The 12,352-nt window shown below is 48.5% G+C and overlaps 1 protein-coding gene across 2 annotated transcripts in view; it reads left to right on the top strand.

The window, feature by feature from the left end:
* The window catches only part of inpp5d (inositol polyphosphate-5-phosphatase D), a 46,013-nt gene that overhangs the window by 21,618 nt on the left and 12,043 nt on the right, over nt 1–12,352 (top strand). The window contains exons 6-12 of one of the 2 annotated variants that reach the window (XM_041845213.2): nt 908–998; nt 1,787–1,864; nt 2,210–2,287; nt 2,514–2,637; nt 3,381–3,484; nt 11,729–11,831; nt 12,052–12,248. In XM_041845213.2, the coding sequence (XP_041701147.1) occupies nt 908–998; nt 1,787–1,864; nt 2,210–2,287; nt 2,514–2,637; nt 3,381–3,484; nt 11,729–11,831; nt 12,052–12,248 (775 nt within the window). Of the gene's footprint in view, nt 1–907; nt 999–1,786; nt 1,865–2,197; nt 2,288–2,513; nt 2,638–3,380; nt 3,485–11,728; nt 11,832–12,051; nt 12,249–12,352 lie in introns of both variants that reach the window. The other variant, XM_041845212.2, reaches the window with a different exon arrangement.

The raw sequence follows: 12,352 nt of genomic DNA, 5'->3' as shown, positions 1-12,352 counted from the left end.
GGACGGAGTCAGGCGCAGGACACAGAACTTAGTCAACGACGTACTTTACTTGTCACAAGTAAATAAACATATCTTCCACGTAGGGAAGAAAATACAGACTCACATGTCAATGACAACAAAACAACGAACAATCACGCACAACACCATGAGGGAACCAGAGGGTAAAATAGGGAAACAAATTATCGTAATTGGAACCAGGTGTGTGCAAAATAGACAAAACAAGTAGAACACAGAAACATAGATCGGTGGCAGCTAGTACTCCGGTGACGACGAACGCCGAAGCCTGCCCAAGCAAGGAGGAGGGGCAGCCTCGGCTGAATTCGTGACACCCCCAGCCTATGGAATAGCCTGCCAGAGAATCTGAGGGGGGCCGAAACTGTGGACATATTTAAAAGAGATCTTAAAACACATATTTTTAGCTTTGCTTTTCCTCAGGGTGTTTTTAGTCATTCAGTTTCTCATTCTTTTGTTTTTTATCTTATGTTTGTTGTGTAGTAAATATATATATATATATATATATATATATATATATATATATATTTTCCCTGTAAAGCACATTGTGTTGCTTTCTATGTCTGAAATGTGCTGTATAAATAAAGCTTGATTTTTGGGAGCATACAATATAGCTCAGTATTTGAATTATTTATTTTATACATTCATTATTGCTCATCTTTATCAAGGGTGGCAATAATTCCGGACCCCACTCACTCAGCATTCACCGTTAACAGTAGGGTTGGGGTCAATTCCATTTCGATTGAGTCAATTCATGGAAATAAACTTAATAGGAATGGAATTGATTGACTCCAACCCTGGTAAACAACAACATTTGATTAACCCTAACCCTTGTGGGATGAATGAAGTATTTTGAGTTGAATTAACGTTTTCTGGTGCTCCTGTGTTGTGTCAGCGAGATCTCCCGTACCCTGCCCACTCTGGAGGTCATTCAGAGGCTTCTGGACCAGCAGCTTTCCCCAGGGTTCGGCCGACTGAGAAGTCAGGTTGGTTGTTATTATGATTAACTTATATTAGCCATCATTTTAACATCAACATTCAGTAAGGAGATGGGACAGTATGAGCTGCATTCGAGATCTTATTATTTTTGCATCAGTATTCAATAAGGAAACGGGTCGGTATGAGGATCCATTCTAGACTAGAGGGTCTTTTGTCTTTCTGTAAAATGAGTGACAATGCTGCGTGATTGTAGGTATATGGATGCTACATGGTTGCAGGTGGCTATTATTAACCCTTTATCAGACACTTCTGTTTAGTTTTACTGTCATCTCTGGTCTAGTGTACGGTATTTATATAATCTCTGGTCTAGTGTACGGTATTTATATAATCTCTGGTCTAGTGTACAGTATATATATCATCTCTGGTCTAGTGTACAGTATTTATATAATCTCTGGTCTAGTGTACAGTATTTATATCATCTCTGGTCTAGTGTACAGTATTTATATAATCTCTGGTCTAGTGTACAGTATTTATATCATCTCTGGTCTAGTGTACAGTATTTATATAATCTCTGGTCTAGTGTACAGTATTTATATCATCTCTGGTCTAGTGTACAGTATTTATATCATCTCTGGTCTAGTGTACAGTATTTATATCATCTCTGGTCTAGTGTACAGTATATATGTGCACCCTACGAATAGAATGTCATGTTTCCAATTTGTTGCTTTCAAATCCTTTGTGTTTCTAATGATATGCCCTGTGTGATGCGCTGAAGTCTGCCTCTGCGCTATTCTTGGTTTTATGTTGAATTCACGTTTCTGCTTTTATTTTCTAGGTGTCAGCAGATTCAGGTCAGGCTGTGTCATTCAGGCTGGAACAAATCACCAAGCTTCTCTACTCCGTCGAGGAGAAGGTAATGTCCTAACGCTATTCTAAACTTAGGGCCTGTCCCAAAATGGCACCCTATTCCCTACGTAGTGCACTACTTTCGATCAGGGCCCCCCATAGAGCTCTGGTCAAAAGTAGTGCACTATATAGGGAATAGGGTGCCATTTTGGGGCGTAAACTTATTCTGAAACTAGAGCTTGTTCATTTTATATTTCAATCAATCGTTAAACTGACCCCCCCTGGTGTAGATGATCTCTCGTATGTTGTGACGTCGTTCCTGTTACACTTTGAGAAACCAGACCAGAAACAGAAACACTACACTTAAAGGAGTAGTGCTTCCTTTTCACATTACTGGAAGTTCCCTTTTCAGGCCAAAGCTGCTGTGTTTGAGTCGGTGGGATATGAAGGAGGCCACAGGAGGTCTCTGATACCACCTATTACATTCGAGGTAAGTGAACTAATACGATACTGCAGCCAATAGCCAACTACCATTGTGTTTCACGATAACAATGTCACCCATCATACTGTATTACCAAAGGCATAGCGGATAAGAAAACTTGCCCGAAACAAAAATAATTTCTCTCTATTATCATTGGGGTAAACTGCAAATTGTCTTTGCATGGTTTAATTGCAATTCCTTTTGTGAATTTGTGAAGTCTTGTTCTTCTTTGCAGGTTAAATCAGAGTTGCTCGGTCTCACAACCAAGATGTTCCTCAAGGTGGATGTTGAAAGTGGGAAGATATACTTCAAGAAATACAAAGACGGGCCAGAAGACAAATACTTTGTTCACAATAAAAGTAAGTACTCTATTCCTCCTATAATCGGAAAAGAGCGTCTCTATCTTGATTTTACATTCTGTACTGTATCTAGGACTGGGGGGGTGACACAAAGCAACTTTCACACAATTTTAGTTGCAGTTGCAAGTGACATCATCTCAAGCAACTTTGCTGTTACGTGAAGCTACTCAAACGCATGAAACAGCCAATCAAATTGAAGCTGCTTGTTTGAGAATTCTAAACTCACCCCCCGATGTCATCGGCTGCATTACGTCGTAGCTAGCCAAAAATGACATCGCAAACGCCAACGACACAGCTAGCTAGCACAGTTCATGGTGGACAATTTCAGTTGAAACTGGTCAGGGGGAGGGTTTTGGGTTCACTTCTAAGTTACATTTATTGACTGCTAAACCATGTACAATAATTTGCATACATCTCCTGTTGTGCTAGTAGTCTCTGTTCTGTCAACGCTGATCGCGGGTTGTGCCGGGCAGCACTGACAGCTGTGTTGACATGACAACTGGGTCGGAATTCTGAACCTTTCGAATGGATCATGTGTCAAAAGTGTTTGTTTTGATTGACTGTTGCTTGCAACTAGATGCACAAAGTTGAAAAGTTTCAACTGGATGCAACCAAGTTGCAGATTAGTTGCTTATGCGGGGGGGGGCTGGTTAAAATGTAGTGCCATATAAAGGGAATAGGGTGTCATTTGGGAAGCAATCTAAGACTCTAGTTGATGTAGCCCTAATCTATGTAATGTGTAGTCTTACAGCTGGTGAAGTCCCAGAAAGTTGCCAAGCTGGTGGTCGTGGTGGAGACGGAGAAGGAGAAGACTCTGAGGAAAGAGTTTGTCTTCGACGACACAAAGGTAAAAACCTCAGAGGAAGAATACAGCGCCTTCAGAAAGTATTCATACCCCTTGACCTATTCCACATTTTGCTGTTTTACAGCCTGAATTTGAAATGGATTCAATAGATTTTAGAATTGTTTTTAGAATTGTTTGCAAATTTATTAAAAATTAAACACAGAAATATCTTATTTACATAAGTGATTACAGCTGAGAGTTTTTCTGGGTATGTCACGAACAGAAGAGGACCCAAGAGCGCAAGTTCAAATTCAGAGTTCTTTATTCAAGGTTACAGGCGGGAAGAGGAGTCCCAGGGGTGTCAGGGGTCTTTCAGGGTCCTCCTGTGGGTACCTGTGCTCCGGGGGTCACCAAATGTCCGGGGGTGTCCAGTCCAAGTGCTTAGTGTGTGTGTTCCCCAGTGATGGAGCGGCGTATCGGGCTGAGGGTGGTGAAACGTCTGGGCACGCTCATCTGGTGGTCGGAGACCTGGGGGAACACACACACACAACAGCAATATGAATGGCAGGCAGAAGTACAGATCAGGGCTGGGCAAATATCGTGGTGAGAGACAGAAGGCAGAAACGAGTTACCGGAGGGGCTGAAGATCGGAGAGTAGTCGAGGTCCAGAAGGCAGGTTGGGATAGACGGGGCAGTAGAACAAGGAGGCAGTCAAGAAAGGATCGGTATCACAAACAGGAGTCAGAGCGCAGACAGGCAGGTTACTGGTCCGGGTTTGAAGACGATCTGACAGGGCTTGGCTGAAAACCAGGGCTTGATATACTGGGAGAGGTAGTGGGGAAATGCAGTTCAGCTGGCAGAGTAATTAGAACAGAGTGAGGCAAGGTGAGGATGGTGAGTGGGAAATGCAGTGCAGCTGGCCAGGTAACAAGAGCAGAGCAGGGCAGGTGGAGCTAGTTAGGCTGAGTAGAGAGAGGGAGGTGAGCAGAGTGGAAGATAATTGAATGCAATTAATGTTGCTACCAGGGAGAGAGAGTGCTCATGACAGGACCCCCCTCCAAGGGACGGCCCCAGAAGTCCCAAGAACAACATCATGCCGGGAGGGTGGAGGGGAGCAGGCGGCGGGTCAGAACTCCTCCGAGCGGTCCGAGTGAATCTCCTCATCCTCAGAAGGAGCTGGAGGGTCACGGTCGGGGAGACAGGACAGGCACTGAGACAGGAGCAGGGCGGGCCGGACGGCTAGGAACCCCTCTTGGGACGGCCCCTACGGATTGCAGGCTGATCAGGATGTAGTCGGTGGAAGTCAGTGATAAGGGTCCGGTCCACTATCCTCCTGGCCGGGATCCAGGTCCTCTCCTCTGGACCATATCCCTCCCAATCAACGAGGTACTGGAGACCCCTACCCCTTCGCCTAGAGCGGAGCAGCCGCCGGACGGTGAAGACAGGACCGCCATCTACGAGGCGCGGAGGAGGTGGCGCCGGAGCTGCAGGGACCAGGGGACTTTCATGGACCGGCTTGACCTTGGAGACGTGGAAGGTGGGGTGGACCCGCATGGAAGCGGGCAACTGAAGTCGGACCGCCGTTGGACTGATGACTTTCTGCACAGGAAAAGGACCAATGAAGCGAGGGGCCAGCTTTCGTGATACAACCCGCAGCGGCAGATCCCGGGCAGACAGCCAGACCTTCTGACCAACCCGGTAAGTAGGTGCTGGGGTCCTCCGTCGGTTGGCACCGACGGCGTAGCTGGTTCCAGACTTCAGGAGCACAGTGCGAGCCTGGGCCCAAGTGCGGCGGCAGCGGCGGGCATACGCAAGAGCAGACGGACAGGTGGCATCCGCCTCCTGGCTGGCAAACAGTGGAGGTTGATACCCGTAGACACACTGAAAGGGGGAGAGCCCGGTGGAGGAACTGGTGAGTGAATTATGGGCATATTCCACCCAGAGCAGGTGTTGAGCCCAGGCCCGGGGATTTTGGGAAGCCACACACCTCAGTGCCTTCTCCAGCTCCTGGTTCATGCGTTCAGTCTGGCCGTTTGACTGCGGGTGGAATCCAGACGATAGGCTGGCGGTGGCCCCAAGGAGATGACAGAACTCCTTCCAAAAGGTTGCTGAGAATTGCGGGCCCCCGGGTCTGACACTATATCCTGGGGTAGGCCATGGATACGAAACACATGTTCCAGGACCACCTGGGAGGTCTCTTTAGCAGAGGGTAGTTTGGGAAGGGGCACGAAGTGGGTCATCTTACTAAAGCGGTCAACAATGGTAAGGATGACTGTGTGTCCGTCAGAGGGCGGAAGGCCCGTAACAAAGTCCAGTGAAACGTGGGACCAGGGCCTCTTGGGTATGAGTAGGGGTTGCAGCAACCCAGCAGGAGGCTGGTTGGGAGTCTTGTTTCGGTTACAAGTGGGACAAGCTCGGATGAATTCTCGGACATCCCGTCTCATCCCCCGCCACCAGAACCGCTGGCGGACCAGATGAAGGGTGCGAGTGATGCCGGGATGACAGGCCAGACGGGATTCGTGCCCCCACTGAATCACAGGTGACCTGAGATTTGCTGGAACAAACAGACGGTTGGGGGGCGCTGGTGCTTGGACCTGGCTGGTCCCGAAGAGCCTCCATGACCTGCTTCTCGATCTCCCAGGTGAGGGCCGCTACGACCAAGTGGCTGGGAAGAATGGGAGCTGTCATGGCGGTGGTCTCGTCCTTCTGAAACATCCGGGAAAGAGCATCAGGTTTGATGTTGCGAGATCCCGGGCGGTAGGAGAGCGTGAAATTGAAGCGCGTAGAAGAACAGAGACCACCGCTGTTGACGGGAGTTCAGCCTCCTGGCTGTTTGGATATACTCCAGGTTCTTGTGGTCTGTCCACACTACGAATGGTTCCTTTGACCCCTCTAACCAGTGCCGCCATTCTTCAAGGGCGAGCTTGACAGCCAACAGCTCGCGGTTCCCAATGTCGTAGTTGCATTCGGCAGGGGTTAGCTCGACGGGAGTAGAAGGCACAGGGGTGCATCTTGCCATCCTCAGCTGCTCTTTGAGAAAGCACTGCACCCACTCCCACGTCCGAAGCATCTACCTCCACCACAAACTGCCTTGCTGCATCTGGCATCTGGAGGATGGGAGCAGAAGTGAAACATGTCTTGAGGATATTGAAGGCCTTATCAGCAGCTGATGTCCATTGGTACGGTTGTTTAGTGCTGGTTAGCGCCGTGAGGGGTGCAGCCACTGTGCTATAGTTTCTGATGAATCTCCTATAAAAGTTGGCAAAGCCCAGGAACTGTTGCAACTTCTTCCGAGACTCAGGAACTGGCCAGGAAGTGACAGCCGACACCTTCGTGAGATCCATCTGAATGCTGCCCTCGGTCACCACATACCCCAGGAATGAAACGGTCTTGGCATGGAACTCGCACTTCTCTGCCTTCACGAAAAGAGAGTTCTCCAGCAGGCGGCGCAGGACCAACCGGACGTGGTGCGTGTGTTCTGACAGAGTCTTTGAGAATATTAAAATATCGTCAAGGTACACAAATACGAACGTATTTAGCATGTCCCTGAGGATATCATTCACTAGGGCTTGAAAAACTGCTGGGGCATTGGTGAGGCCGAAGGGCATGACGAGATATTCATAGTGGCCGGTTGGTGTGTTGAACGCTGTCTTCCATTCGTCTCCCTCCCTCATCCGCACCAGATGGTAGGCATTGCGAAGGTCCAGCTTAGTGAATACAGTGGCTCCCTGCAGCAGTTCGAAGGCAGACGAAAGTAAGGGCAGTGGGTAGCGATTCTTAACCGTGATGTCGTTCAGACCCCGGTAATCTATGCATGGACGAAGAGAACCGTCCTTCTTGCCGACAAAGAAGAATCCCGCTCCTGCGGGGGAAGACGACGGTCTAATTATCCCGGAGGCAAGAGAGTCATTAATGTAGTCCTCCATGGCCTTTCTTTCCGGGGCTGACAGTGAATACAGACGACCCTTGGGAGGTGCTGTGCCAGGCAGGAGATCAATCGCGCAGTCATAGGGTCTGTGTGGGGGGTAGAGATGTCGCCTTGGATTTGTTGAACACCTCTTTCAGGCTGTGGTAACAGGCCGGAACATTGGATATGTCGGAGGTAGCGCTAGATCCTTCCCGGTGAACGGGCAGGGTGGCCCCCTTAAACAGGTCTGGTGACAACTCCTTCCCCACTCACGGACTGTTCCTGTCTCCCAGTCGATGTGGGGGTTGTGCTGACGGAGCCACGGGTATCCAAGAATGAGTGGTTGGCCAGGTGAGTGTAGGAGGTGAAACTGGATGGACTCCTGGTGGTTTCCTGACAGCAGGATTGTCACAGGGGCGGAGATATGAGTGACAGTGCCAAGATGATGCCCATCCAGGGCTCGTGCAGGAATGGGTTGTGTCAGTTGATGATGGTTCACGCCCAGTTGCTGTGCAAGCTCAGGGTCCATGATGTTTGCTTCGGCTCCGGAATCCACAAGGGCGGCCAATGTATGAGTCTTGTCAGAAAGCTGAAGGCGGAGATGAAGCAGGGTCTTTCGGATGGAGGGAGACTGAAGGCTTGTTGAGCTCACCCGGATCTCCCCTACACCTGGTGAGCTGCGGCTTTTGCCGGACAAGTAGCGACACGGTGATTCTCGCCACCACAGTAGAGGCAAAGGTTGGAGCTTAGACGGCGCCGACGCTCCTCGGGAGTCAGAGAGGCACGGCCAATCTCCATGGGCTCAGGCTGATTGAGTTGGCTATGGGACTTGACAGGCAGGGGCTGGACAGAAGCGGTATCGACCCGAGTACGGATGGCAGGTTGACTGAGACGGCCCTTCTCCCTCCTCCGGGTCTGTATACGGCGGTCAATGCGAACGGCAAGGTCAATGGCGGCATCAAGCGTTGAGGGCGGGTCATGGGAAACAAGCTCGTCCTTGATATAGTCCGGCCAGGCTATGGAGGAAGGCTTGCACCAGTGCCTCTGGGTTAAACGAGCTTTGACTGGCCAGGGTACGAAAGTCAATGGAGAAGTCTGCCACTGTCCGATTGCCCTGACGGATGGTGAGCAGAGCTTGTGACGCTTCGGCTGTTGGCGAGCCTAGGTCAAAGACCTTTAACATCTCCTCCTCAAAGGCACTGAAGGAGGCACAGGCTGGGGTTTGCCGGTCGAATTCCGCCCGTTCCCCACAACCGAGCTCGACCGGTGAGATGTGTGATGACATACCCCACCTTGGCTCCCTCTGTTGAGAAAGTCCTGGGCTGTAGTGCAAACTGGATTCGGCAGCTGCTCAAGAATGGTCTTACTTGCTTCTGGTTGCCATCAAAACGTTCCGGGTTCCCAATCCTTGGTTCAGGAGCGTGGGGATCTGGTGGCAGCACTGCCGGGCCTGCAGCATTGGGACCTCCAGCGGAGGGATGAAGGAGTATCGGTGGTACAGGAACAAAAGGACCAGGGGGGTGCAGGTGGAGTAGCCGGGCTTGAGAGTAGTTGCAGGGCTTGGGCTAGCTGTTGTTGCTGCAGTTGGAACTGTTGTTGCTGCTGGTTGAATAGCTGGAGAAGGGAAGCGATGTCGCCAGCCATCCGATTTATGTCTCCTCAGAGCGTTCCAGTCGCTGTAGGGCAGTCCTCTCTGGCTCTTCCTCCATCGTGGTCAGGGAGTGCGCTGGGTCCATGATGGTCAGATCGTTCTGTCACGAACAGAAGAGGACCCAAGAGCGCAAGTTCAAATTCAGAGTTCTTTATTCAAGGTTACAGGCGGGAAGAGGAGTCCCAGGGGTGTCAGGGGTCTTTCAGGGTCCTCCTGTGGGTACCTGTGCTCCGGGGTCACCAAATGTCCGGGGGTGTCCAGTCCAAGTGCTTAGTGTGTGTGTTCCCCAGTGATGGAGCGGCGTATCGGGCTGAGGGTGGTGAAACATCTGGGCACGCTCATCTGGTGGTCGGAGACCTGGGGGAACACACACACACAACAGCAATATGAATGGCAGGCAGAAGTACAGATCAGGGCTGGGCAAATATCGTGGTGAGAGACAGAAGGCAGAAACGAGTTACCGGAGGGGCTGAAGATCGGAGAGTAGTCGAGGTCCAGAAGGCAGGTTGGGATAGACGGGGCAGTAGAACAAGGAGGCAGTCAAGAAAGGATCGGTATCACAAACAGGAGTCAGAGCGCAGACAGGCAGGTTACTGGTCCGGGTTTGAAGACGATCTGACAGGGCTTGGCTGAAAACCAGGGCTTGATATACTGGGAGAGGTAGTGGGGAAATGCAGTTCAGCTGGCAGAGTAATTAGAACAGAGTGAGGCAAGGTGAGGATGGTGAGTGGGAAATGCAGTGCAGCTGGCCAGGTAACAAGAGCAGAGCAGGGCAGGTGGAGCTAGTTAGGCTGAGTAGAGAGAGGGAGGTGAGCAGAGTGGAAGATAATTGAATGCAATTAATGTTGCTACCAGGGAGAGAGAGTGCTCATGACAGGGTAAGTCTCTAAGAGCTTTCCACACCCGGATTCTGCAACACTTGCTCATTATTATTTTCAAAATTCTTCAAGCTCGGTTGTTGATCTTTGCTAGACAGCCATTTTCAGGTCTTGCCATAGATTTTCAAATAGATTTAAGTCAAAACTGTAACTCGGCCTCTCAGGAACAGTCACTGTTTTCTTGGTAAGCAACTCCAGTGTAGATTTGGCCTTGTGTTTTAGGTTATTGTCCTGCTGAAAGGTGAATTAATCTCCCAGTGTCTGGTGGAAAGCAGACTGAACCAGGTTTTCCTCTAGGATTTTGCTTATACTTACAGTAGCTCCATTCCGTTTCTTTTTAACCTGAAAAACTCCCCAGTCCTTAACGATTACAAGCATACCCATAACATGATGCAGCCACCACTATGCTTGAAAATATGGAGAGTGGTACTCAGTGATGTGTTGTGTTGGATTTTCCCCAAACATAACGCTTTGTATTCAGGACAAAAAGTTCATTTCTTTGCCAAATTTTTTGCAGTATTACTTTAGTGCCTTGTTGCAAACAGGATGCATGTTTTGGAATATTTTTTATTCCGTACAGGCTTCTGTCGTGTCGCGTCGGCTGCCGGTGGCTATTGCTGTCAAACAAAGAAGTCCGCTTAAGCTGTACCTTGATTAGAAGTCTTTATTCATTATCACAAGCTTACAGCATAAGTTTACAGACTCGCGAGGTCTGGAGAGCAGTGTCCTCCAATTCTAATGGCTGCTCTGACTTCTTCTCCGTTCAGCCCCTACTTATAAACAATGCAAACAGATGGGTGGCTCCCTCTTCTGGCCAATCACCAGTCTCCCCTGTCTACAACACTCTTCCTGTCTGTTGTATGTGGCGTTACACTAAAACATTCCCTCTTGATACTAAAATCAACATTCTTTCAGTTCCACTTAAAAACATTTAACAACAGCATAATCCCAATACACGACACTTCCTTCTTTTCACTCTGTAATTTAGGTTAGTGTTGTGGAGTAACTACAATGTTGCTGATCCATCCTCAGTTTTAAAGTCACCATTGGCCTCATGGTGAAATCCCTGAGCGGTTTCCTTCTTCTACGGCAACTGAGTTAGGAAGGACGCCTGTATCTTTGTAGTGACTGGGTGTATTGATACACCATCCAAAGTGTAATTAATAACTTCACCATGCTCAAAGGGATATTCAATGTCTGCTTTTTTTTATTTTTACCCATCTACCAATAGGTGCCCTTCTTTGCGAGGCATTGGAAAACCTCCCTGGTCTTTGTGGTTGAATCTGTGTTTGAAACACTATTATTACACACAGAGTCCATACAACTTAAATAATAATAATATAATAATAGTAATATGCCATTTAGCAGACGCTTTTATCCAAAGCGACTTAGTCATGCGTGCATACATTTTTACGTATGGGTGGTCCCGGGGATCGAACCCACTACCTTGGCGTTACAAGCGCCATGCTCTACCAGCTGAGCTACAGAGGACCACGAAGGGGTTGAATACTTATTGACTCAAGACATTTCAGCTTTTCATTTTTAATGTCGAAAGACATCATTCCACTTTGACATTATGGGGCATTGTGTGTAGGCCAGTGACCCAAAAAATCACAATTTAATCCATATTAAATTCAGGCTGTAACACACCAAAATGTGGAAAAAGTCAAGCGCGCTTTACATGTACCACCAAGCTATCATTTCATGTTAACTGTGTGGTCATCTTTCTGATGTGTGTGTGTGTGTGTGTGTGTGTGTGTGTGTGTGTGTGTGTGTGTGTGTGTGTGTGTGTGTGTGTGTGTGTGTGTGTGTGTGTGTGTGTGTGTGTGTGTGTGTGTGTGTGTGTGTGTGTGTGTGTGTGTGTGTTTTAGAAAAGAGAGGGATTTTGCCAACTCCTTCAGCAGATGAAGAATAAACACTCAGACAAGCCTGAGCCAGACATGATCACTGTGTTCGTTGGCACCTGGAATATGGGTAAAATGGCTACCTTCAATGTTTACATTAACTAAAATACATAGAATAATGTACCTAGTGCTTCAATTTGTTGATAATAAATACTTTATTGATCAATATCGATATTGCTACTTCAGCTCAGTCTATAATTATTTTGCTCAAGAACTCAACAGCTAATTACGCATTGCCCAATTGGGACAATTTAAACAATTGATTGATTGATAATTACCTCTCCCCCCAGGTAATGCCAGTCCCCCCCACAGCATAGCATCCTGGTTCCAGTGTAAGGGTCAGGGCAAGACCAGGGATGACACGGCCGACCACATCCCTCATGACATCTATGTGATCGGGACTCAGGAAGATCCCCTGGGGGAGAAGGAGTGGATGGACACACTGAAGAGTGCTCTGAGAGGAACCACCAACATCAGCTTCAAACAAGTCAGTGATTATCTCAACACTCAGGGCCAGTTTCCCGGATACATATTAAGCCTAGTCCTTGGACTACAAAGCACTTTCAATTGAGATTTTCCATTGCGTTTGCT

This window comes from Coregonus clupeaformis, chromosome 11, assembly GCF_020615455.1.
Source record: "Coregonus clupeaformis isolate EN_2021a chromosome 11, ASM2061545v1, whole genome shotgun sequence".
Taxonomy (NCBI): domain Eukaryota; kingdom Metazoa; phylum Chordata; class Actinopteri; order Salmoniformes; family Salmonidae; genus Coregonus; species Coregonus clupeaformis.
This window is presented reverse-complemented; position numbering and strand designations above follow the sequence as displayed.